Below are 27,602 nucleotides of genomic sequence, written 5' to 3'. Positions count from 1 at the left end.
GTAAAGAGATTTAACTGAAAAATTCCACACACAACGGAAACTACTTAACTCTAGGAGGGATCATCTATTTTCACAAATTATATACAGGCTGTATGCCCCGACTATATTTTTCTCACCTTCCCCTATTTTGAAAATGAACACATTTTATTAAAATGACAAATTTAATAAAACTGGAAAAAATGCTAAGGTTTCCAAATGCTACCTTAGTCCTTCTCAAGTGTTAGACTTTGAATCTTTAAGTTAATTTCTTCCTGCCTCAGAAATAAAACATTAAACTGGTGTAATACCTCAGGATATATTATTTTTAAATTACATATATATATATTTGCTAAATAGATGACATATGGAAATATAATTATATAATACTATTTTAAAAATGATAAATAAAAATAAAATAGAACTAACAATGGACCTTGCAAGACCAGTAGAAATAGCTCATCTATTACAAGTTCTACCCAAAGGCAATGTTATGTAAATTCAATTTATAGGCCCTGGATAGCTTCCCCAATGTTGGCCTCTCAAAAGCTTTATACTGATATTTTTAAGAAACTAGCAGCATACTTCACCTTGGAAAGTAATTGTATAAAGACACTGCCGTTAGTGATTTTATGTACTTCTACTTACCCTTCCTGAATTTGAAATAATGGATAAGTCCAGGTAATAATTTTTGTTCTCTTTCAAATTTTATGACTAAAATATTGAGTTGTGTTTTATGGCCTACATTTATTATATACTGTAGTCAGCCAGCAGCTTTAGGCAAAGAATACTTTTGGAGTCTGAAATCAGATGCAAAGGAATCAGAGGTTTAAACAGAGTAATCATGTATTCCAGAAGCATAAGAATTTTCCAAAGATTCTGAAATGCAACTAAATACTGCACACTATGTAACATATGAGTAATAATTTCCCAATCCTCTATACAATTTCTTTCTTCCTTCCTTTCTTTTTCCTTTGTCTTTCTTTCCCCACCCTCCCTTCCTTTCCTTCCTTCTTTTTTCAGTTAATTTTCTCCTCTAGGTATTGGGCCAGGATGGTTGTTATAAAACTTCCATTTCCTCCAGTGTGGTTCTGCTAGTGTTTTTGGAGAGTTTATTTAGCAAATTGTAACTGATGATGTTAGGGACTTTTTTTAGTTATGAGGAATTTTAACAAGAGTGCAGGAATTATCCAGTCTGGATTTCTAAGAGTAAAACTGAAAGAGGGAAGTTTAAACAGTGGTAGACTGCATCACAAGTAAGGCTATCGACGATCTATACGACAGAACCAAATCTTAAAACTTCCTTAAATCATTTTTTTAAGATTTTATTTATTTATTCATGAAAGACACACACACACACACACACAACACACACACACACAGAAGCAGAGACACAGGCAGAGGGAGAAGCAGGGAGCCCCATGCAGGACTTGATCCCAGGACTCCAGGATCACGCCCTGGGCTGAAGGCAGGCACTAAGCCGCTGAGCCACCCAGGGATCCCCTAAATCCTTCTCTTTTTAAGCTGGGTTCTCATTTTAACAGGCCAGATACAGTTTGTTAGTGTCACTTGTTTAAAAAGAGTAAGAACTTGGCTTCCATTAGGAGAAAGAGATAAAATCAGCAGGACTGTCACCTGGATCTAATCCTGCTGAACTCCTAACTTTCTGCACGTTGTAGGTCCTAGAGCTATCACAGACAGTCCCTTCAAGAAACCTTCATTTCTTTACCAAAACGTAAAGCTAATACTTAACCTGGGTGTGATACGTGAGAGAGCATATTTGTAAACGAAAGCATTTTGAACAACAGGATTACGGTTATATAATCATTGTTATATTGTGCGTTATTATGTATTAGGGAAAAGCACACGCCAGGCAAACTAAGTTTTCATGGCAGTATAAATGTCATAGGCGGGATCCCTGGGTGGCGCAGCGGTTTGGCGCCTGCCTTTGGCCCAGGGCGTGATCCTGGAGATCCGGGATCGAATCCCACGTCGGGCTCCCGGTGCATGGAGCCTCTCTCTCTCTCTGTGTGACTATCATAAATAAATAAAAATTAAAAAAAAAAAAAAAGTCCCAGGCTAGCTAGGAGGTAATGCCGTTTATTTTATGGTTGGGGCATTCTCTAATTTCAGAGTCTCCCCAGAAAAGTTCTACACCAGGGACCATCTTTAAGTCTAACTTGGCCACGCAGGGCCAGCCTCACTGTCCATTACTGACGGTGATAACTGACACCTGGTTAGAGCCTCATAAAAACCCTGCAGTACGGAACAAATCCCAAGGCGCCACCGAGCCATTTGGGAAAACAACGTACCTTCTTCGAAGTCAGCTCAAGAGCAGAAACAGAATCATCACCCACGCCGGCCTCCCCTGCCCCCCTGCCCCCCCACCCCCCGGGGCGCGTGCAAGAGCAAAAGCGCGGTTTTCTTAGACTTTGATTTTCTTTGAAGAGGTTTGTGGTTATCGCGTCTTACTTCGCCTTACGTAGGGAACCCCTCCCTGTGTGGTCTAGCGACGTTGCTCATGGATTTTTGCCACCAAGCAGCCAGACGCATGAGACAAAATGTAGGCAATACTGATTTTGGAGATTAGTTTTCTAAGTTCTTCTGTTGGGAGCCCCCCGCCCCGCCCCCGCCCCCGGGAGAATGGGTGTGTGTGTGGGGGGATATGAGATCACTTCGTTCCCCCCCCGCCAAAGGAAGCTGGTGTCCCCACGGTGTCCCCAGCCCCGCGGGCAGCCGGGCAGCAGCGCGGCGTGTTAGCTGCCTCAGTCTCCCGATTCGCGCCCGCCGCGGGGGGCCGAGGCGCCTCCGGCGGGGCCCGCGGGCAAGGACGCCCGGGGAGCCCGGGAGGGCGCGGGCGGCTGCTCCCACCGCCCCCCCTTCCCCTCCCCCCTGCACGCACTGCCCGGTCCCCACGGGCGTCCCGGGTCCCGGACCCACCCGCGCTTGCACCCGCGCACGTGCGCTCCCCGCACCTCTCCCAGCCGCAGGCCCGGCCCGGCGCCCCAACCTCGCCGCGTGGGCCCCCCCACCCTGCACGCCCTGCCCCGTCCCCACCGGCGTCCCGGGGCGCCTGCACCCCGCGCAGCGCGCTCCCCGCACCTCTCCGCCGCAGGCCGGCCCGGGCGCCGCGACCTCCCCACGTGCCCCTCCCCTGCACGCCCTGCCCCGTCCCCATGGGGGTCCCTGCACCCCGCGCAGCGCGCTCCCCGCACCTCTCCGCCGCAGGCCGGCCCGGGCGCCCCGACCTCCCCACGTGCCCCTCCCCTGCACGCCCTGCCCCGTCCCCATGGGGGTCCCTGCACCCCGCGCAGCGCGCTCCCCGCACCTCTCCGCCGCAGGCCGGCCCGGGCGCCGCGACCTCCCCACGTGCCCCTCCCCTGCACGCCCTGCCCCGTCCCCATGGGGGTCCCTGCACCCCGCGCAGCGCGTTCCCCGCACCTCTCCGCCGCAGGCCGGCCCGGGCGCCGCGACCTCCCCACGTGCCCCTCCCCTGCACGCCCTGCCCCGTCCCCATGGGGGTCCCTGCACCCCGCGCAGCGCGTTCCCCGCACCTCTCCGCCGCAGGCCGGCCCGGGCGCCGCGACCTCCCCGCGTACCCCCCCCCCCCGGCGCGGGTCGGCCGCGCAGCCCCCCGCGCCCCTCGCGGGCCCCCGCGGACGGAGGGGAGGCGCGGCGCCGGGTCGGACGGACAAGGCGGGCGTCCAATGGGGCCCGAAGGGAGGGCGCGGCGGCTCGGGCGGGCCCAATGAGCGGGGAGCCCGAGGGGCACTTCCTCCCGGAGTCCCGGCGGCCGGGCTGGCGGGGCCGCGGGTGACACGTAAGTTGGGCGGGAGGCGGCGGCCGCCGTGGCCCCGGCCCCCGCCCCCCCGCCCATCCCCCGCCGCCCGGCCCGGGGCCCTTTGTTGGGCGCGCGCCCCCTCCTCTGGGTGGCGGCAGAGCCGCGCGGTGGGAGCGGCCGGGGCGGGACTCCGAGCGCCGCCGGGGGCCGCCGAGCCAAAAAGTGGGAGGAGGAGGAGGAAAAGGGAAAAAAAAAAAAAAACCAAAAAAAAAAAAAAAAAAAAAAACCCCAAGCACACAAGGCAGGCGGCGCCCGGGGACCGGCGCGGCCGCGGCCCGCTCGGAAGTATGCGGAGGGCGGCCCCCCGCGCCCCCGCCCGCGCCCCCGCCCGCAGCCCGCCCCGCGGAAGTTTGGCGGCCGCGGCCCGGGCGGCGTGGACGGGTGTGCGCTCCCCCCGGGCCCCGCTTTGTGTGTCGCGTCCCCTCCCCATGCCGCCGCGTCCGGCCGCCGCCGCCCTCCTCCTCCTCCTCCTCCTCCTCCTCCTCCTCCTCCTCCTCCTCCTCCTCCTCCGGCGGCGGCTGCTGAGACGCTCGCTCGGGGCGCAGCGGGGGAAGGGGCGGCGGCGGCGGGCGGCCGCGGGGCGGCGGCGGGACTATGGGGAACGGGATGTGCTCCCGCAAGCAGAAGCGGATCTTCCAGACGCTGCTGCTGCTCACCGTGGTGTTCGGCTTTCTCTACGGCGCGATGCTCTACTACGAGCTGCAGACGCAGCTGCGCAAAGCCGAGGCGGTGGCGCTCAAGTACCAGCAGCACCAGGAGTCCCTGTCCGCCCAGCTGCAAGGTACGGCCGGCGGGGCCGGCGGGGCCGGCGGGGCCCCGGGTCCGGGGAGCTCACCTCCGCGCCGCCCACCTGCCCCGGCCGCGGCCTCCGAGGTCGGCCCCGCCGGGGGGGCCCGTCCTGCCGCGTCCGCCTGCGCGCCCGGGGGCGCGGGGTCCCGGCGCGGGCGGTGCGCTCTGCCCCCGGCTCGGCCCGGAGCTCGAGAAACGGGGGTGCTCGGCCGTGATCCCCCGAGCCGTGCTTTTTTTCTTTCTTTCTTCCTTTCTTCCTTTCTTTTTTTCTTTTTTTAAAGTGAGATTTAGCCAGGACCTAGCTGCCCACACTAACGGCCCAGGCGCACGGAGCCTGGCGCTGGCGCTGCCAGTTTGCGTTGACTTACTAGGGTGGCTTTAGGGATGCTGGGAGAGTCGCAGAAGTGCACCCACGACTCCCGGTTCACCGTCCTGCAGGTTTGCTTTGGGGGCTGGTGGGGCTGGGGGGGGTGGTGCAGAGTTTCCCTTCCTTGGGTAACTTTTCGTTGGTCACAGACGTAGGGGCGTGTGTGTGTGTTTTCCAGCAGCCTGCAGAAGTCCAAGGGGAGAAACAGTTTTTGTTTTTTTTTTTTTTTTCCCAATGTGATGGGATGCAATGGACACAACTTGACCAAGACCCTCGGGAAGATGCAAAGTTCCCATCCTTCTGTTCTAGAATCCCCTTGAATGTAAATTTCGGAGACCTCAATGACGCTTGGACTGCAAAGCAAGCACCATGTGGTCTTAGGAGCGCACGCAGTCATCCTAACACGTATTTTTCGAAAGCTCGTACTTGTGTCTGGTTTTCAGCACTTAGGCGCCCCCCCCCCACCCCGCGCAACCACAGATATAATGACAGAAAGCTGTGAGTAGTGAAATGTTGACAGTCTTTGCTGATAATGCAAATAAAGCGTATTTCCTATTACTGGGAAGAGACGAGCTGGATGGATGTTGGTGTCCGTGTATGCGTGTACAAATAGAAAACAGATGCCTTTTCGTTGCTTCGGCTATTTTGAGTGTTTTCTAGTAAAAAAAAAAAAATTTAAACTGAGAGAGAATGACATGCGGCTGGTTTGCTTGGTCTTATTTTCTCTTCCCAACTTAGAGGAAAGGGAAGTATTTTTAGCTTACTGAAGCTGCACAGCCACAGGCAGTGAAAAATATGTGGAGCTGGGTTTGGTTCAAAAGGAAAACCTGTTTTGATACAGACTTAGGGGAGAAAAATTTTTTTCTTTAAACTTGTCGAAATTTACCCATGACTTCTCGTTGGGATAGGGAATTTGGATATTTATGTATTATTTACTTAGAAGACATGAGTGGTTTCCCTGTGAAGTTCAGTGCAGTTAGACAAAGGGAAAAATCTGCCTTCCGCTACTACAAGGGCAAGACTGGATTTTTACCCGTGTGGCTGGAAGGGGTGTGTGTGGGTGTGTGTGGTGGTTTATAGGAGGTTGGTGCTTTGGTCTCTTGGTTTAGGTGACCCATGCAAATAGACACCGTCAAGTTCACCGTCAAGTTCATACATCCTCAGCACTGCACAGTGCCTGACACTCACGAGGGCATCAGTATATATTTGTTCAGTCAACAAACGGTTACCTGAACAGTGAAAATTAATTGATGTGAAAATTAATCTTATGCACTTTTGTCTGCTTCCTCAGGCTTTTTCCCTGTCTCTGCTTTTTGAAAAAACAAAAACAAAATAACAACAAAATATTTGGCCCAAGTAGAGCATTTCCTCAGCAGACAATGCTGGAACTGATTGATGAGGCCCTGATTTCTGAGTCATGGCCTGTATTTGCAGTATGTCATTTTGAAAATCAATCTCAATTTCTTTTCTCCTTTTATTTGCCTTCTTTTTGATGGTGGTAAGTGGTAATATGAGGCCATTAAAATACACAACATTTGTAGCAGGAGAGGAAAAGAAAATGTAGCTAGTTTGAGTGGCCTTAAAGTCTGTTTCTTAATGTATTTTGCCATTTCCTCTTGAATTTTGGTGCTGCAACAATATGGTCATGCATGAAGAGTGGTTCCCTAAGCAGGCTACAGTTTCTTTCTTTCTTTCTTTCTTTCTTTCTTTCTTTCTTTCTTTCTTTCTTTCTTTCTTTCTTTCTTTCTTTCTTTCTTATTTTTTATGGATTCACGATTGACTCCTTTAGCTTTTATTTTGTATTTCACATCTGCAGGCCATTTAATGAAGATTTTCTGATGGCATGCAGCCTTTGCTTCCCTCTTCCAATGACAAATGACATTTGCCTCAGCAGTGCTGTGTTGTACCACCTGCATAGATTTGTTTTGAGGGCATTAGGCTCTCCATTCTTAGGACTTGTTTAGTTAAGTGAGATCTCTTGACCTGGCTTGGATTAAGATCAGAGTTAATTATGAGTGGTCCTCTTCAAAATATATATGTGTGTGTGTGTGTATATCTATGACTCTTGAAATGTTTTAAGTAGTTTAGCCCTTTCATCTGAAGGTATACATTTGTTAAGTGAGCATATTTAGGTCATCTTCAGTTTAAGAATGGGTTGTACTCCAGAAATTATTTTGAAAGTAGGTTATGTCTGACTCCAAATGCATTTTGCAGTAAAGACCCGATCCATAAATAGGAGACGGTGAGGGGTAACCTGGGGAAAGCTCCAAGGCTAGGCAACCCCTTCTCCAGTAAAAACAAACGTCTGTGTCTGCCAGCCAGGATATCTATTTACTTATCTAGCTCCCACTTCTACTGCACATTAATTATCCTGAGCCAGTGGGGGCAGAGGTTACATCTTGGTGGCAGAGGCAGTAGTTAACAACCTTTGACCGGCACAATGTTTACGTAACCTCTTAAATTTTTTAAAAACTGCTTTCAGGTGGGCCATGCCCCAGTCTCTGTGTCCATACGCGGTGGTTCTTAGCGCTGACTGCCCATTAGAATCCCACGGGCAGCTCCCAAACCAATGAAGTCACAACCTGTGGGTGATGGTGTCCTCCCCAGGTGATTGCAATATGCGGCCAAGGTTGAGAACTACAGCCCTGTCACCCTAAAAACGAAGCCGTTTCACACATTTACTTGCTTGGCTGCAAAGACATCTGAGGGGTTTGTTGTTGTTGTTTTACCCCGAGCATGTGATTCAGATTCTAGTCCTGCAACTTTCTGCGTGAACTTGGCCCTCATTTTTTCTTAATTTATACAACGGAGATTAGAATGACCTATTTCATAGGGTTAACGTGAAGATAAAACGATGAATTCCTAATAAGCTCCCAGCGCGTTCCTGGCACATAGTAGATACCTCTCATGAAAGGTGACCTGTTGTTATCATCAGGGTCCCAGTTTGAGGTGAGACAGTATTTCATGTCTTTCTCTTCCCAGGTTTGTCATGGGTGTAAGTTTTGAACTTCACAAGATCTGTTTTCCTAATCAGCTACCTCCTTTGGTTGTACCCGATTGAACATCAAAGGAAACAGGTGGACGACACAGACCCGAGTACTTTCCTCTGGAGAAGGGACCTCCACTGACAATTTAAACTTAAAAAATTAAAGTCAGGTTACCGATTAACTCTGATCTGTATCAGATCAGATAAGAGAAGGGTGTAACCCCCAGTGGTAGGCAATAACCTTGTGCAATAGGATCTGGAATCGAGATAGAACTGTTTATATTTTTTAAAACTAGGGGCAAATAACCCCTCATTCCGGAAGCACCGTATCACAGTATTGCAGTGCTGTTGGTCTTCCCAGTGATGACCAGAAACCATTAAGAAAAGGTTTATGTTTCCTGTGCTCCTGTTCCAGAGAAGGGTATTACAGGTATTTGAAGTAAAAAAAAAAAAAAAAAAAAAAAAAGTGGGCGGTGGGGTGGCTCAGTCGGTTAAGCATCTGCCTTCAGCTCATGATCCTGGGATCGTGGGATCGAGCCCCATACGGAGCTCCCTGCTCAGTGGAGAGTCTGATGCTCTCTCTGCTCCTCCCCTTGCCCTTGAGCGTGCACGTGCTCTGTCAAATAAATAAGATCTTTAAAAAAAAAAAAAAAAGGAAAAACTGGTGCTTCTGAGGTTCCTCCTGTGACTTAAGTTAGTTGTCCCTTGCATTGTGTTCCCCTAATACAGGATGGCACGCTGGCCTGGGCATGACCATACACATTGGAACTGGTGACTTCTTTGTTTTCAGCCTACCCTGAATCTGCTTTAAAAAGAATAAAAGTCCCCTTCAGCTCAGGGCCCGGCTTTCTTTATTCCTTCATCTCCAGTGCCTGGCGCCTGGCATCTAGTAGGCCCTCCGGAGAGTGTAGGTCTATACCCGTGTGGTATTTCCATCTGCGTAGGAAGGTGCTTACACACTACGGTGGGCAGTGCAGTGTAGTGGATACAGGCTGAGGAGTCAGAGCACTTGGGTTTCGAGTCTCGCTGTCTTATTTTTTATCAGCTGTGTGATCTTGGACAAGTTACTTCTCTGTGATCCACTTTCATCACGTGTAACAATCAGAATAATAACGCTTCTAATAGGTTGTCATGAGGATCCGTCGCGTTAGCTGGCCTACAATGCTTAGACGTGTAAGCTTACATTTTGGACTGTTTGGACTTGATGTACAACTGGGTGGCTCCCCGGACACAGTGATTTTAAGACCCACGAGTGTGGGCTGTCCGTGGGTAGGTACACTCACTTTCAAGCGCAAAGTTAGGCTTTATACACATCGACTAGATACTGTCCATTGGATGAACACTTTCATTTAAAAAATAGAACAGAAGTAAATGCTCTTTAAGTTCAGTAGTTTTTATTTATATGTAAAACCCTACCTTAAAAGGCATTCCCTGAATAATAACGAAAGCTTCTAGGTCCTTAGTGGAAATCTGACTCCATTAAGCCTTCTGTTAAATATATATGATTTGCACGTGTTTATATGGTTCCACACACTGTGTCTGCCTTAGTCACCCCTGTAAATTGGAACAGGCCCATATCGGTTGACCACGTAAGAGAATTTCATTATTTGTGAGCCTTCGGTTTAAGTCCCAGGTAAATTGGAAGCCTTACCTTGACTTCATCCTCTTCTGCCTCTCCAAGGACAGTGTCTTTTTTTTTTTTTTTTCCCAAGGACAGTGTCTTATAGGGCTGGGGCACAAGACAGGTTTCAGCCACCTAAGGGACGAGTGACTTGGAGTTGGGGAACTGATATGCAATAGATTTGAGAGAAACTAGAAGGGAGGGAGAGAGAACGGGGGACTGCTACTAGTTGCTGACTTTTCAAAAGCATCAAGGAATATTCTTTGCTCACACGTTTGTGTTGAAAAAGAGAGAAACAGGGACTAGTGAAGGGCGATTGGCTTTGGCATCAAGTACTGTTTGAACACAGCTCTGGTGCTCACAGGCAGGGACCTTGAACAGGCATGTAACACCTCTGGACTTGGGTTTCTTCAGGTCGAATTGGGGACAACACTGTCTGTTTTGCACACTTGTGTAGATTATAAATAATACCTCCAGAATGACTAGCACGGATCCTGGAGCGCACCACTACTGCACTTATTAGGTGGCCATGACCTCTGTTTGCTGCATGAGCATTGGGCTGCTTTTTATTTTGCTCACTGTTTACTGCATCAAAGCAGGGATTGGTGTTATTAGTTGTGGCCTAATTGTGGCTCTTTTCAGAGCTAAGCGCCCAACTTGGCTGAAACTTTTATTTAAGACACCCTCACTCTTTTCTATTGTATTAACGCTTCTTTGGGGGAAAGAAAAGGCTTGAGTACACTTTACATGGTAGCGACATAGAGTTGCTGCTTTTCCATTTTGACCAGTAAGTGTTTTTATTTATCATTGAGGACAAAATGTTTTTGCTACTTTTGCCAGTCAGTGCTTTGTGGATTTTGGAAGCTTTGGAAGTAACAGTTGTATAAAATATAACTTTATTATAAAAGAAAAGTGGCAAACTGTGTTTTCCTTTCAAGCCACTATTATTTAAAGTGAATGTGTTTTGATAGACTTTTGAAAATTTATTTGAAGAAATTAAATGATTTTAAATACGCAACATTTGTTGAGTCTACCAAGTTCAGGTGCTGTGCTAAGCGCATTAATGCATTTTCTCTTTTAACAGTGACAAGAGCACGCTAATGTGAGTGAGCTATCTGAGGCTCAGAGGGGTTAATTAACTTGCTAGTGTCAAGGTCAAATCTAATGAAACTGAGCTTAGAACCGCAATGCAACTTCCCGGCCCTGTTCTTTCCACGGTGTTCCATTGCCCTCAAAATTATTTTAGTGTGTCTCAGGAGAACATTGATGGCTTTGAGAAAGTAGGTTAGGTGGGTTGTATGAAGAGTCAAGATAAAATTCAGAATCAGAAGTAATAGTAGTGATTATTTGATGCAGCATCTCCAGAGTGTAGGACATTTACTGCTATTACAAAAGGTAATTTTGGTTGATACGGAGTTGATTTTAGGTGGTGTGCAGATGCTGTATTAAATAATGCTGAATCATATAATAAAAACCTTAAGCCCTTTTGAATTCTCTTTTGGTGTTTTCTTGACAAGTCAAGGTGAAACTCTCAGTTTGTTGCTTGAATCTCTCTCCTAGATTTAGTTACTCATTTGTTTTTCTCAAAGAGAGATGAATAAGGGCAGCCAACAGTTTGATAGCTAGAATTTAATAATTGATTGTTTTATTGCATTTAAAATTTATGGTCACTATCCATTAATGCCATGTCAGTCATGTTTTTCATTTACAAGATAGTGGTGTACAGGTTGTTTCGGTTTGATTTTTTTTTTTTTTTTAGAAGTTTATGTTAGGGGAAAAAGTGAAATTTGGCAACCTGTGTAGGTTTTGCATGCATAAAGTAAGAACTGGTGTTTGAGTACCTGCATGTCTGGGTGCAGGAATGCATTAACTGATTGAATCCGATACAGATGTTGAATTTGACCGCCAAAGAAACAATCCTGAAGCAGATGAATCATGTATTGTGTATCTCAAGCCCACATATCCTGACTTCCAGTACAACATAGCGTTCCTCTGCTGTGCTCTGCTGTCCCTTGAGACCAGCACCCTCTTCTTAATTCCAGCAGAAATGGGTGTTGCTATTTTTAAACAATGCTGTGTATTTCTGAATGGCATATTTGTGTTCTTTGTTTTTATTGGCCAGCGAGTGCTTATTCAGAGGACATGCCAGTCATCACCCTTCACTAATAAACCTCACTAAATAGGCTCATGGCCTGGAGGGATGTGGGCATGAAATAAATTGCCCTTTAAAACAGTATGACATTTTAAAAAATATTGCCTTAACTATTTTTCATATATAAAATGTCACAAATATGATAGATTGTGAATGGAAAAGTAAAAGATGGGCTGTCATTCTGAAAGATAAGGCATCATAGCACATTTGAATGACACTATTTCCTTTTCGTTGAGAGCGAGTTTAAGAAAAATATATAATCATTTCAGGAGAGTGGAAAATTTTATTTCCTATGTCACATATCATTTAAACCCCTTCTTTAAGGGGAATTTTTGTTATAAACAGCAACAAAAAATGCAAATCAAGATGTTTAAGAGAACTTTTGCATGGCTTGTATGATCTCAACAATAGCTCTGATGCTTTATAATAGATATTCTAAACATTAAAGTTGGGCAGCTGCTAATTACTTTTTCACTTAACTTGGTTAGTGTAGAATAGTTCATTAAGTTTTACGTCAGTGAGATTAAATCTGTAATCTTTCCACCTATTAACACATGTTGATTCTTAAAAGGATTTTATAACTTTTTTTTAAAGGTTTGATGCTATAAAACCTGTTAATTTGCACTGATGTCAAGCATCACTCTCATTAGAAGATGAAAAATAACTTGTCTTTACTATGTAGGTGAGCATCAGCTCTAAATCCAGAGGTCATCATGTTTCATCTGTGTGTGGGTGAGGCTCCTTGAGTACAGTTCCTCATCATCTGTATATCTGTGAAACTAAAAAGGCAAGATATCTGACCTCAGTACAGCCAACATACAGCAATGAGACAGGCCTAAGATACCTACAATCTTCTTGTTCAAAAAAGGGTAAGATGCATGGTATGTAGGGGCCACTGGTCCATAGCAATTCTGAAATCCAACAAGGCAGACATTCTTTGACTAGGATTTCAGAGCTGGAGATAATTCTCCCTGGCTCTTGATTGTACTCCTTCGGTGATTGGCTCCACCCTCTGACTCATCTTTCCTTTTTCATGAAAGGTAGCATGTGTTTTGCAGCTGGGTTTTCTCAGCCTGCTTCCTGCCAGTAGAATTTGAGGGATGAATGGCTTTTCACTTATACAATCTCTGTTCCTTTCTTTCTAAACTGGCAGAGTTTCTGCTGATAAAATCTCAAAACTTTTGTCAGTCTCCTGTGAAACATGTTGGGGTTTATCTATTAGACAAAAACCACACCCACATATTTCTTGGAGGGAAATCCATCTCTAACTGGGGCTTCTGCTGAGACAAGGGATATGCAGTGCTCTTTCACTTTCCAAAGGCCTGTTGACAGGATCTCTGTGTCATACCCTTAAACTTTTAGGAGACACGTTGGTCCCACAGAATAGCTCTTTAAGAGGCCACATTTCTGGGGCACCTGGGTGGCTCAGTCGGTTAAGCCTCCAACTCTTGATTTCAGCTCAGGTCATGATCTCAGGGTCCTGATATTGAGCCCCACGTCAGGCTCCATGTTGGGCATGCAGCCTGCTTGGGATTCTCTTTCTCCTTCTCCCTCTGCCCCTCCCCCTGCTTGTACATGTGCCCGTGCGTGCACGCTCTCTCTCCCAAAAAAGAAAAAAAGAGCCACATTTCTAAGGTCTTAGCAAGGAGCCACATCCTCTGTCTCATCTTTAGGCCATGTTTTCTCTGACAGTTCCCTGAAATTGATGTTTCTTAATTTCAATTAAGAAACTGTTTCTTAATTTCAGCATTGTTTGCTATCCAGAAACGCTGCGAATTTTCAAAACCGTCAAGTCCTGGCTCCTTTTTGTTTAATAGTCCTTCCCTCAATTTACCTTCTCAGAGTTTACTATAATCAGCAAGAAGAAACTGGGTAGCACCTTCAGCACTTTGCTGGGAAATTTTCTCAGCTAAATTACCCAGTTCATTCAGCACATTTTTTACTTCTCGTAGAACTTCAAGTGAGTGCAGGTCATGTAACTCTATGATAAACGTGGGTATTGTTAAACCCCTGCCACTACATAATTTCCAGTTTCCAATAGAATTTTCCTCATTTTCATGCATGCCCTTCCTAGCAATCTCTTCAAAGTCCAAAATTCTGTCAACAATATACGTATTTGTTTGAAGCACTTTGCATGTTGACTCACACTCTTCTTAGGGCCCATTACTTACACAGTTCGAAAGCTGTTCACCTTTCACATTTTTGTGATGGCTACACCCTACTCCAAAATCTCTATTGGTTATCCTGTTGCATAGCAAATTATCCCCAAGCTGAATTGGTGTAGAACAACAGACGTGATTTCACAGTTACTGTGGGAAAGGATTCTGGTTTTAGCTTGGTGATTTTTTTTTTTTTCTCCAAGATCTCTCATGGTGTTGCAATCAAGCTACTGACCAGGATTGTAGTGATCTCAAAACTTGCCTGGGATTGAATGATCTGCTTCAGAATTTACTAATGTGGTTGTTGGCAGGCCTCAGAAGGTCTGCTTTTAATCTCATTCATCTGGGCCTTTCCCTAGGACTTCCTACAGTTCCACCCTGGGACTTAAAAAAAAAAAAAATGCTGGTATCTCTCAGGGCAAGAGATCCAAGGGAGACCTAAAGAGAGAGTGTGCAAGAACCTAAGATGAAAGTGAAAGTATTTTAATAACCTCAGTCTTGAAAGTGATAACCCATCACATCTGCCATGTTCCGTTCATTAGAATTGAATCACTAAGTTCAGTCCATGCTCAAGGGAAGGGGTTTGTGAGGACGTGAATAACAGAAGGTGGGGGTCATTGGGGTCATCTTAGTAGCTGCCTGCCACCAAGTGGAGGTGATAATGTCATTATTGTCATTGTTGGCCGTATCATTACTAAGGTCATCACACACATTCGTTGAGCACTAGGTCTATAGCAGGTACTGTTCTAAATGATTTTCTTGGGTAATCCAACATAATATTTTTGTAAAACTGCATTACTACATATTTTAATGTGATTTATTATTTAATTTAAGGCCAATTAGCAAGAAGTGCCATTTGAAATCATGGCAGTTGGGAGAGAAATTATCTGGTATTTAAACCATTTGACCTGTGAGGGCTAAAATGAAAAGAGTTCCAGGTAACTCTGAAATATAAACCCAACCACCACAGCAACAAGGGAATTCCCACAGTGGAAAGTATCATGTCCTTGAGGAGTTTCAGAATCTGTTGACAATATGTGAAAAGCTCTCATTCATACAATTGACTGTATTTCTTTGGCAAGTCCATAGGAAGGCAGTGCAACGTATTTGTTCATATAATATTTTTACTTCTGATTATTCCTTCTGATTTTATAGACTGCTGTCCTTGATGAAGATCTTGTTAGAAGATAAATTTTGGGAGGATGGGTTTTGCTGGTTTTAGAAAGATAATATTCTTTCTTTGTATCGAGGATATTTAATTACGTGACTGGTGATTTCAACTTGTTCTTTGGTCTCTACTTTGAAAATCAAGTTTAAAAGTTTGCAATGTAAGAGGATTCTTTCATACTATTAATAAAAATAGATCATAAGAGCATATTACGAACAAATCACTAAATATTTTCTAAACAATTATTATTCCAAATTCATGGTTTGACCTCCCCCTTCTTAACATACTGTAGTAATTAGAAATACGAGATAAATATTTCCTAGGACCCTGAGATCAATACCTGAGCTGTGATCAAGGGTCGGTTGCTTAACCAACGGAGCCACCCAAGCACCTCAAATATTTCTGTTTTCCATTTAACTTTGTTATACCTTCCTAAATGTAGTGCCATAAGAGACAGAATTGGGACGTGGATAGGGAATATCTTGTCAAAATGTGTTTGAGGCCATATTCCATTCAAGAATGAAGAAGAGGTCTCTTCTTTGTCAATGAAAAGTTGCTGTTGAATTTCTGCAGCATGGGTGATTCTCTTCCTGCCCCACTGCTACCTATGTGGGTGCCAGATTGCTGCCGTGGTACTTGCTCATACTCTGGGTCGCTGTGGCCATCTCTTCCTTTGTGATATTCGCATTCATCCAATTAAGTCCCTTGTGATATGTGGTCATTGTTACAGGATTTCTGTTCCTTTAGTGCCCGAAGTGCCTGGTCATGCCACTGTGAATAATGAAGAGGTAGACCAGAGAGAGTGATGGACACCAAAGCCAAGTTTATTGAGTTTACTGAGTGATAGCACAAAGCTCCTGAAGAGGATGGGGACCAAAGAGGGTTGCCATCAGAGTTTCTAAGTCTAGGGGCTTTTATGGGCTTGTTGATGGGCTGTTTTAATCTGATTAAGTCTCCATGAACCTGTCACCCAATCGGGTTTTTGTCATCCATCTATCACATGCGAAAGGATGGAGGGCTCCTTCCAGGGTAGGATAAAAACCTTTTAAGGGTGGTTTCCTCTTAGAGAGGGAGTTGGGGGTGGGTGGGGAGCTTGTCCCTCCCTGCCTTTCTTCCAGCTAACCTTCATCAGTCTTTGTTCATACTCCCCAAAACCAAAATGTGACCTATTCTCTACATGTTCTACAATGTACTATTAACATGTGCAGTGTGGTTCTGAGGGAGACTTAGAGGTTGCATGCTGGTTTTTTTCCTCTGATTATCTTTTGCTCCATTGGTTGATTAGTATCCATTTGGATTAGGGTAGGGGATGCACTCCGTTGTTAAACTGTCCAAGGAAGCAGTAGCTACTAACCCATTTAGCTAGAATGATCCTTCTGGGAGTGCATACCCCAAGAAGTCTTCATCAGAGGGTCCCATGGTAGCAATACTTTGAGTAGAGGCTGAGCCTTTAAAGAAATACTACTTTGTTTTATTGTTGGCCTCCAGCTGTTCTCAAAACTGCCTCCTACGCAGCAACAACTCATTCCTAAGGCCACATTGTGCGTCTCATCTGTGACCTTCTCTTCTTTAAGGGTGGCATTTTCAATTTGGGGTCCATGGGGGTCCATGAACTTCCTGAAGATATATGTCAGTTCCTTATACGTGCCTTTTTCCAAGACAGAAGCCTTAGCTTTTATCAGATCCTCAAAGCAGCAGTGACCTAAAAAAGGTTATGCTTTAGGGCACATTCCTTCCTCTGAGGTCTTTTTAAGTCCATCTTGGAATTTGACCTCCTTTGGTCCTACCCCATGAATCCTCTAGAAAGTGGCTGAATTTGTAATGGGGTAGTCTGTGCTCACTGCTATTTCCCAAAAGCCCTAACCTACCCCACCTTTCTCAAATTTGAGATTCCTGAATAGGGACTTAAAAGGCACTTCATAAACTACATTCCTAGAATCCACTAGTAAATACATTATTATTAGTAAATAATAAAAAATGCCTTGTAATTACATGAGGAATTTATACCTTCCAAATTTACATTTACATTCATAATATCATTTGGTCCTGGAAGCAGGATATAGAGAAAAGCAATATGCTAAATTATTACCATTTTGAATTTGAGGAAGCAGAAGTCACACAGCAAGACGGCGACAGACTTGGGATTAATGTTCAGATTGCTTGACTCTTAACTCAGGGCTCTTTGTTATCCAAGGTTTCCAAGGTCCCCTCACCCTGGAAACCAAAACGAGGCCTTAACAATATTCACAGAACAGAGTTTTTGACTTTCTCTCTTCAGAGGGAACTCTGTCCCTTTTAGATTCTAAGAAATTAAGAATATCCCCAGATGGTGACTCACCTGGACTTGAGGTGTCTACCTGCCACTGTAACCGAACCAATGAGCATTTGTCCACCTGCTACAGAGCAAACTGCTGTGAACTGACATGGGGTTTTTGCAGTGAAGAAAGATAGGCTGCTTATTGTGGCGGCAACACCCAGGGCATTGGGGGAGCTAATGCTCAAAAGCCTGGAACTCCCCGATTGCTTGCATGTGAGGGATTTTAAGGACAAAATTGGGGACAGAGGTCTTCTGGGAGGTGGATGCTATTGATTGGAGGCCCATGAGGTCACGCTAGGAGGTGTGACTTAATAACTTACGGCACCACTTCATCTGGTCCCCCCAATGTCTGTTCCATCTCAAGAGACTTGAAAGTCGAGAAGTATCTTTGTTCTAGATGTGAGAGTTTTCAATAGTGCTGATTAATTTCTTGTCCTACAGGTTCCTTTGAATGATAAGCAAGCATTCCTATGCCTTGAGCCTAGGCCTATGTGTTCCTTGGTTGTCAGGTTCTTCCCAGGGGTGATGTGACCTCTAGGGTTCATTCTTACATCTGAACTCTTAAGGTCCAGCCTCACCCCCCACCCCCATCTTTTTGTCCACACAAGGTACCAATAGCTTGTGTAGCTCAACTTGTGTTGAGCAATAGCTGCTCAAACTGCTACTTCCCTGCTTCACTTCTGCAGCTTCTCATGGTCAGAGGCAAGTTTACCTTTTTCCGTTTTGAGATCTTACATGTCCTGGAGGATCTAAGCAGGCATCACAGGGACTGGGTCCCAGGGCAAGAAGAATGATTATTCACTATGATAAACTTGGCTTCATTATCCTTTCCATCTGTCCCTGGCACATTGCCAATGATTTAAATTTGGAGTCTTAGGCTGTCCCTTATCATCATCATCATCATCATCATCATCATCATAAATCTTTTTTTTTAAGACTTCTCTACATTCTGGGATATAGACAGAGCTTAAGCTTGCACTGGGATCCTGCTGACTTTGACCAGAGGCTGTCACCTCCTGAAAGCATCTGTAGCTTCACCTTGACTTCACAGGAGGGCTTTGAATCTCACCATTCAGCTGATTCTCCAGCTGTGCTTTTTAGCTTCCAGATGTAGATGTCAAGTCACTCCTAAATAAATCATAGATTGGTAGAGCAGGGAAGAATGTTTATAGAACCCAGGTTGCAAAGAGTAGCATATGGATATGTTTTGGTTTGGCCCACACCGTGCTCTGAAAAATTTCACGGTAGTTGTCTACATGGAAAAAGAAAGATATTTCATGTAAACATCCAGATTTCTGACTTTATTTGAAAAGTCCAAAGATTCCTTGACACTGGTCTACATTCCTGCATGGTGAATGACCCACATTTTTTTTTTTTTTCATTTGTTTCTATTGAAGTTCGATTTGGGGATTGGCCCACATATGGATTGGAGCATGTGGGCTTCAGTTGGCAGAGATTCTCACTGGGAATTCTGTATCTCGAATAATAACTTCTTTAGTTTATCGATGAAGAAAGTGAAACTTCAAGAGATGGAATGACCTGACAACTGTACCTTCCAATATGGTAGCCCCTGGTCATGTGTGGCAGAAGCATTAAAATGCAGCTGGTAAAAAAAAAAAATAATAATAATAAATAAAAATAAATAAATAAAATAAAATGCAGCTGGTGTGACTAAGGAACTGAATTCCACATTTTAACTAATTTAAATTTAAAAGTTAAAACCAAAGCATTGTTGGGGAGCCTGGGGGTGGGGGGGCTCAGTCGGTTAAGCACTGGGCTCCTGATTTCTGCTCAGGTCATGATCTCAGTGTGGTGAATGGAGCCCTGAGTCAGGCTCTGTGCTCAGCAGGGAGTGTGCTTGAGATTCTCTTACCTCTGCCCCCATGCTCACTTATTTTCTTTCTCTAAATGAGTAAGTAAGATTTTAAAAAAGTCATAAAACAGAAGCATTGTGAAATATTTTTCTGGAAAACGACTTTATTATTTTGGTGGCACTACATTTCAGTGAAGTGCTATGTTGCATTAAATATTATGGTATATTACAGTGCACATAAATACTTCTTTTTAAAATATGGTGACTAGAAATTTAAAAATTACAGATGTGACTCACAGTGTGTTTCTGTTGGACAGTGCTGATTTGACTGAGTTCACATAGATTGCTCGTGGCAGGTCTGGAATTTGTCAGTAGATATCCACCGTTCTAGTCCTATTTTTTCTCCTTTACTAAAGTAGTATCCTTTTTTTTCCTTCTAATTCTCAAAATCTTTTTCATTTCCTACAGAAATGTGTTTTTCATCATTTTTACATGGTACATGATACAGAAGTTATTTTATGTGAAGGAAAATTCAGCTCTGTATCATCAACAATTTTATAATAAAGCTAATCCTAAAGATAATAAAATTAATATTCATGACACATAAAGACTATTTTTAATTATTTTCTATTGTTAGTGACACTGACAATTCAACTTTTTCTGAATTATTGTGTTAGGAAAGTTTTTTTTTTTTTTTTTAATGAAAACAATGTTTAATACATTCAAAATAACATTGTATTTGATTTTGGCACAGATGTATATTAAAATGTCTAAAATTAGTTACCTATTGTAACATTAAAATTAGCCAAAATTACTTGTAGACCTATTATATTGAGTTCTTATATGTGGCATGGTAAGAAAGAATGAAATACTCTGCACATAGAACATTGGGCTTGTGGATTGCTCAATCAAACCTAACACTTTTTTTTTTTGACATTTTGGTTATTGAACTATGAAGTGTCACTGATATACATAAAAGTGCGCATATTGTAAGCATACAGCTTCAGGAACATTCACAAGCATGCTTGTGTAACCAGCAACCAGGTCAAGACACATGACAGTATCAGCAGCCCCTAGTTTTGTTGAGCCCCTTTCAGGTCACTAACTGCCCCTCCCTCTGTGGATAATCCCCATGGATTAATTTGCCTGTTCTTGTACCATAAGTGAAACCAAACAATATGTTCTCTTGTGTCTGCCTTCTTTTGTTTAATGTTATTTGTGAGCTTCATCCAAGCTGTTACTTGCAGTTACAGATTGTTCATTTCTGTTACTATGCCATTAGAATTTATTCATTCTTCTGTTGATGGACAGTTGGGTAATACCAATTCCTGCTGCTGTGAAGGCTCTGGTTCTTTTGCCTTTTTAGGACTAGCAGCTTCTTGATGTGCTTGATGACTATTTTGAGTTAGATATTGCCACTTAAGGACAATTTTGAGTGCATTTGCAAAATCAAGATTATTGCCCCTCTACTAGTGCCAATTTAATATTCTTAGGATCCTGTCTACAAGTGCTGGCCTATTATTGGTACAGACTTTAAAATATGACCCAAGTAAGAGCAACTATAATTTAATGTTCGAGACACAAGCAGTGGTGTCATTGTTCAGCCAAGTATAAGCTGACCATAGGACTGCCTGGATATGAATTGGTGTTATCTATTCTCATGTTAACCATCATTCATGCTCATTTTGGTACATTTTTTTCCCCATTTGTGTTGTGTAAAGGGGTCATTTAGAAGTAATTTATTTAAAAAGTAGAAATTACAGCACGCCCCATTACTGCCTTTTGCTAAATTAATTTCCTGAAACATACTGGCAGTCCCACTAGTTTGGAAACACTGCCTCTCACTGCAAAGGGCCAAAGTAGAACTGAGCACTCTGGAGGAATGGTATGGAGTTAGCTCAGATACCTGGTGGGTAGTTGAACTAGCCTTAGGATTCCTCTAAGCTAAAATTTTATAATTTTTAAATTCTAAGATGATAGGTTAAGTGAATAATACTGAAAAATAAGAATTACCTATAATGACTCCTACTTACCACCTTTTAGTACATGGTTTTCACAGTATAGCTTTGCCTTACTATATGTAAGTAAATGACAGAAAGGGCAATGACATTCTTGGAATTGATCCATGAAAATCTCATTAATGTTACTTTTATAACATAACTGAACTTGTGTTAGATTATACTTTATCTTCATTCAAATTATGACAGAAAAAATTAATAAAATATCTGTGTAAAGAAAAATCTACCCCACTTTCTAAAACAATAGATTTCTAAATCATGTAGGAACATAAAAAGATATCCTCCTAACTCAAGAATTAACAAATGATTCCCTTCTAGTTTCAGGCAGGCCCTGATACTATTAGTACTCATAAGTAATAAAATTGCGCATATTAAAACTTTCTTGGAAACTTTTGCTAATTCGTACTGGCTTCTCCTCCCAACACAAGTTAGTTCACACTTGTGAGGTTTTGATGGGAACCTTTTCAGAAATTGCTCAAACGAAGCGAAACAAAGCAAAAACAGACAAGAAATTCTAGAGTATATCAGACATTCAGGGAAGCGCTTTATGTTCAGTTCACTTGGAAGACTGGTAAATTGTAGAAACCTCTGAGATTACAAAATTATAACTTGGATGTGTTAAAATATTGTTGCTTCAGTATATTATAGTTTATTTCTGGGAATTATACTTTAGTTCTAGAACAGGATCTTTGTATGACAATTTTTAAAAATTCCTTTATTTGAAACATATCTGACTTTCTGAAATGGAAGGTAGCTGAAGAAAATGACTATTAGTTTAGGATAGGTAGATCAAGGAGGTGTGGTTCCATGCAACTAATGTTACACGAGTCACCATATAAAGATACCGAGAGTCAGTACACTAGTTTTTGTTTTGTGTGGATTTCAAAATCTCAGTGACTTACAATAACAAACATATTCATGTTCAAGTTCTGCAATTTGGCTGTGGTTTGGCCATTGGGGACTGGGCTTGGCTGGGCCCGACATGCCTGAACCTAGGCCTGGGCAACAGGTTTTTGGTTCGTTTCAAGTAGACTCTGAATGGCTCCTTTCTACAACCTGTGCTGAAAAGATTCCATCTACCTGGGGGTTCCCTTCTCAGTGGATTACAAGAGCACAAGAGAGTGAGTGTTAACCCACAATGCCTCTCAAAGCCCGGGCTTGGAGCTGGTGCGCTGTTATTTTTGTGCAATTCCCATTGGCCAAACAAGTTACATGGTCAATCCCAACATTAGTGCGTTGGGGTGCAGGACATCCTCTCCCTGTAGCAGTGAGCAGTGGGGTGTGGATAAAGTGCAGTAATAAGGGATAAAGGAGGTAGCATAATGGTTCCATCTACACCATAAGTCCGTTTCAAAATTAATACAATGTGAGATAAAGGAAGAAAGCTGCTTTTATTTGAAGAATCATTTTGCAGTGATTTGATACAAACTTTTCAGAAGAGTAACATTAAATAACATATTGTTAGTTATTTTTGTGTATCTCTTGGACAGGTTTCTTAAGTTCATAATGAACAAGCACTTCCCATCAATTCTAAAAATGCAATGAGTAAATGTGTTCTTTTAAGCAGCAGACTTTTCCTGAAGCACTTACTGGCCACAGGCTTTCTTGGGGGACATAAATTTGATTATACAGGTGCTGCCATCAAGAGAGAGAATGTAAATGAAGTATCCAGTAAAGCTAAAGCCTTTTCTGTTGGATATTTTTATCACTCTGCTCTTTCACTGACAAAGTAGAGTAGAACTTCTCTACCAAAGCATTTCAACATTTAATATAATGATTTTAGCTGCAAAAGCAGATGTAATAAAACATAGAATTATTTTTATATGCTAATTTATGTGGATTAAAAAAAAAAACAAACGAGCAATTTAGAACATGGACCCGTGAATAGAATTTAGGATTTTAAGTTTTTGTGCACTTCTTATGAACATATATAGTACTTAAAAATTTTTTTTGCATATTTACTGAGATTCTTTTGTGAAAACAAAATTAAATGAAAAAAATATGCAATTAGTATTTATTTAGAAGGTCTAGCACCTACTATGGTAACTACATATGTTTATACCCAGAGCCTTGGGGGAAAAAAACTATGGAAAATTCATACATACACATGTTCTTTTGGTCAGTTTGTTTGTCTTTCTGTTTTTTTAAAGAACTTACCTGATTTTAAACATTTCTTTTCAAAAGTTTCACATTTATGGGGCACCCAGGTGGCTCAAGTAAGTTAAGTATGCGACTCTTGATTTTGACTCAGATCATATCTCAGGGTCATGAGATCAAGCCTGGAGCCTTGTGTGGAGCCCCCTGGGGAGCCCTGTGTCAGGCTCTATGCTGCTTAAGATTCTCTTTCTCTCCCTTTGCTCCTCCCCTCCCTGCCCCTCCCCACTCTGCTGGCTTTCTCAATTTCTCTTAAAAAAAAAAAAGTTGCTCATTATTTCCATTTAATGTGAGATTGTGTGTGTATATGATCGTATATATGTGTGTGTAATTACTTATTATATTGACATTCTTCAGTAAGCTAATCCCAAGAGCTATTTCTTTAAATAGCAATGTCTTTAGATTTTTTATTTTTCAAGCTTGATTTTTTAAATTTATTTCAGCTTTAAGAACATCAGAATTCTGTAGTAAAAAAGGGAAGCTGAAAGCTGGTCCCTAGGTATACAAATATGGTCTTGATTTGGAAATGGATATTTCCTGTGAGATGTCCTGACATGCTTTTTGTGCACGTAGAAGAAGCAGTAAGAGAGGCAAGGTTTTTTTTTCCAACAAGTTCATTAATGTACTTTTTGTGAACATTGCCTGCTCAGAAAATTTGCAGAGTAGTAACATGTAGATTCTTGTTAAGCTTTAATAAGTGAAGCTCTAAAGCTCTGTGAAACCAGTGAGAAGTCTGCATGTTACTAGCATAAGTGTTCTCTAACCTAAAGGAATACTTCTCATCATTACTTTGTTCCTTTGGAAATACGTTGATGTGGAAGGAAAATATGGCTTTATTTTTGGTCTTCCTCGTCTCTGTTTTATTTTATTTTATTTTATTTTATTTTATTTTATTTTAACCTCACTAGTTGATTGCCTAAGCCTAAACAACCTTTTTTTTTTTTAACAGTCTGATTGGCACCAATCAGAATAGATGCTGAAAAGAACATTTTTATTGTCTGCTTAATTCTTTTTTTTTTTTTTTTAAGATTTTATGTATTTATTCATGAGAGACACACACACACAGAGAGAGAGAGAGAGAGAGAGAGAGGCAGAGACACAGGCAGAGGGAGAAGCAGGCTCCATGCAGGGAGCCCGATGTGGGACTCGATCCCGGGACTCCAGGATCAGGCCCTGGGCTGAAGGCTGCGCTAAACTGCTGAGCCACCCGGGCTGCCCTGCTTATTAATTCTTTTATAAGGGAAAAATCTTTATTTCCATTCCTCATTGAATTTTAACTACAAAAGGTTAGTTTTTAACTACCTCACCTAAAACCATTTCTTGAATTTTAAGTTATATTCAAGTAGGTCATATCTCATTTCCCTTCTTTCTAGGGCTGTTCTGGTTTTACCCAGGTGCCTCAGAAACCTATTGCGTGGTGTTATCTACATGGATACTTTTTTCATATAGTTGTGTTGATTGTACGTTTCAGAATACATATTCTAAATTTTGGGGTGTCTGGGTGGCTCATTCGGTTGAGCATCCGACTCTTGGTTTCAGCTCAGGTCATGATCTCGGTGATGGTGGGATCCATCCCCGAGTTGGGCTCTGTGCACAGTGCGGAGTCTGCTGCAGATTCTTTCTCCCTCTCTCTTTGCCCCTCCCTGCTCTTGCTCTCTCTCAAATAATTTAGAAGCTTATTCATGTAAAGGAGGGGGGAGGGGCAGAGGGAGAGGGAAAGAATGTCAAGCAGAGTCCCCACTAAGCACAGAGCCCTGGCAGGACTCAATCATGTGACCCTGAGATCACTACCTGAGCCAAAACCAAGCGTCAGACACAATCAACTGGGCCACCCAGGTGACCCAAAACATCTGTTTCTTTTAAGTTAAATTTTTCTCCTCCCCCCCTTTTTTTTGAATGAAAAAAATGAATAAATAAAATGAATAAATATTTTAAATGAATAAATAAAATCTCTCTCTATATATAAAACTATTTCTTGAATTTTGAGTTATATTTCAAGTAGACTAACATCCTAGGCTGACCATCATCTCTTGACTGGACTAATTGTAGTAGACCTCCACCTGGTTTTCTTGCCTCCACCCTTACCTCCCACATAGTGGTCCAGTAGTTTACAAAGGTTATTCTTTGTGAAATACAAATTGGGTAATGTTATCTTTTATTTCTCTCTGAAGGAAAATTCACCTCCTCTTTTACTACTTTATTTTACTTTACTAACAAGATTCCAGCCACATGGGCCTTCTAGCTCTTTTAAGTGACACTGCAAGCACACATTCTAATTCTTAAGAGTCTTTATACTTGCTGCTTTCTGTCTGGAATATTCTTCTCTGAGATCTAGCCTTCACTAGCTCCTCTTTATTCAGGCCTCGGCTCAATTTGTACTACTAGAAGGGTAGCAGTGTTAGCTATTGCTGTATAACAAATTACCTGCAAATTTAGCATCTTCAAGCAACAAGTATATACACATTAACCATTTCACACTGTTCATGAATCTGGGAGCAGTTTTGCTGGATGGTTCTGGCTCCGCATCTCTCATGAGCCTGTAACCAAGTGCTGGCTGGACTTCAGTCATCTAAAATTCATCGAGGGTAGGGTCTGCTTCCAAGTTCATTTACATGGTTGTTGGTAGGCTTCAGTTCCTCACTGTGGAATACCCTTCCATATGGGATTCCATAGATTGCCTGCATGACCTCGTGACCTGGCAGCTGGAATCCCACAGGGTGAGGGATCTAAGAGAGGAAGAGTCCAACATGGAAGGCGGAGGCTTTCATAAACTAATCTTGGAAGTGAAATAACATCTCTTGTGCTGGATGCAATTAGTCACACAGACCAACCTACTACAGTGTTAGAAGGGAGTACACAGGGATCCCTGGGTGGCGCAGCAGTTTGGCGCCTGCCTTTGGCCCAGGGCGTGATTCTGGAGACCCCGGATCGAATCCCACGTCGGGCTCCCGGTGCATGGAGCCTGCTTCTCCCTCTGCCTGTGTCTCTGCCTCTCTCTCTCTCTCTCTCTCTCTCTGTGTGACTATCATAAATAAATAAAAATTAAAAAAAAAAAAAAAGAAGGGAGTACACAGGGTTAGAGCACCAGGAGGTGGGATCACAGGGAACAATCTGAAAGGCTGGCAACTACTGTAGCCCTGCCTCCCATTGAGATTTCACTGGTTACTTTCAAGAAGCCTGTACCTTTTATATATATATATATAACCTCTGAACAATCTCTAGACTTTGTAACTACATCTATTCCTTGATATAGGGTCATACCCCATATAAGCAGAAAAATGGTAATAGTTCTTCTAAGTACTGTATCCCATTATCCTCTATGATTTTCTTTTCTTTTTTCTTTTCTCTTTTCTTTCTTTCTTTTCTTTTCTTTTCTTTTCTTTTCTTTTCTTTTCTTTTCTTTTTTCTTTTCTTTGATTTTATTTGAGAGAGAAAGAGAACATGAACATGAGCTAGGGTAGGGGACACAGAGGGAGAGGGAGAAGCTGACCCCCCACTGAGCAGGGAGCCTGACACAGGCTTCAATCCTAGGACTTCAGAATCATGACCTGAGCTGAAGGAGGACACTTAACCGACTGAGCCACCCAGGTGCCTCACTCCATGATTTTCTTATTTGTACTGATGACTCGCTGAAATGTTGTATCTCGAAGTTATCTGTCTTCCTCTGTGAGATCATATAGGACCTTGAGTTCAGGAAACTGGTATTTCTTGTCCACTGTTTTAATCCTTGAGCTTACAACAATGCCTGAAAGTTATTTGATAAATGAATAATAGTTATTTGATAAGTGAAAAGTGGGTTTGCCTTTTCAAGCCCTAGCAGTTTTTTTTTTTTTAAGATTTATTCATTTATTAGAGAGCAAGGGCCACCTCAGTCAGGGGTGGGGCCGAGGGACAAGCAGATTCTCTGCTGAGAAGGGAGCCTGATATGGGGCTCTGTCCTAGGACCCTGAGATCATGACCTGAGCCCAAGGCAGGTGCTTAACCTACTGAGCCACCCGGTCGCCCCCAAAGGCCTAGAAGTTTTATGGTGACCATTCTGTAAGAGACTTTCTATGTGCCTCCTTATATTCTAAAATTGAGTATATTGTGCATAAATCTCATTAGTTTAATATTCACTGAGTTTACCTTATGTAGGAGGCACTGTGCTAGATAGTCTGAAGTTACACAGGTAAGACACGGTCCCTGCCCCCACAAGAGAAGGGCGGATGCAGTGTGGGTCACATGGCAACAGGTAAACCAGA

At 43.1% G+C, this 27,602-nt stretch overlaps 1 protein-coding gene across 4 annotated transcripts in view; it reads left to right on the top strand.

The window, feature by feature from the left end:
• Window positions 1–4,142: 4,142 nt before the first annotated feature.
• GOLIM4 (golgi integral membrane protein 4) overlaps window positions 4,143–27,602 on the top strand; it is a 77,434-nt gene continuing 53,974 nt past the window's right edge. For 3 of the 4 annotated variants that reach the window (XM_055307879.1, XM_055307878.1, XM_055307877.1), the window contains exon 1: window positions 4,143–4,598. In XM_055307879.1, the coding sequence (XP_055163854.1) occupies window positions 4,412–4,598 (187 nt within the window). In that variant the 5' untranslated portion in view covers window positions 4,143–4,411. The remainder of the gene's footprint in view (window positions 4,599–27,602) is intronic. The other variant, XM_055307876.1, reaches the window with a different exon arrangement.

This window comes from Nyctereutes procyonoides, unplaced genomic scaffold (genome assembly GCF_905146905.1).
Source record: "Nyctereutes procyonoides isolate TBG_1078 unplaced genomic scaffold, NYPRO_anot_genome, whole genome shotgun sequence".
In the NCBI taxonomy this organism is placed as follows: Eukaryota; Metazoa; Chordata; class Mammalia; order Carnivora; family Canidae; genus Nyctereutes; species Nyctereutes procyonoides.
Note: the sequence above shows the minus strand (reverse complement) of the source record. Positions and strands in the feature narration are given on the sequence as shown.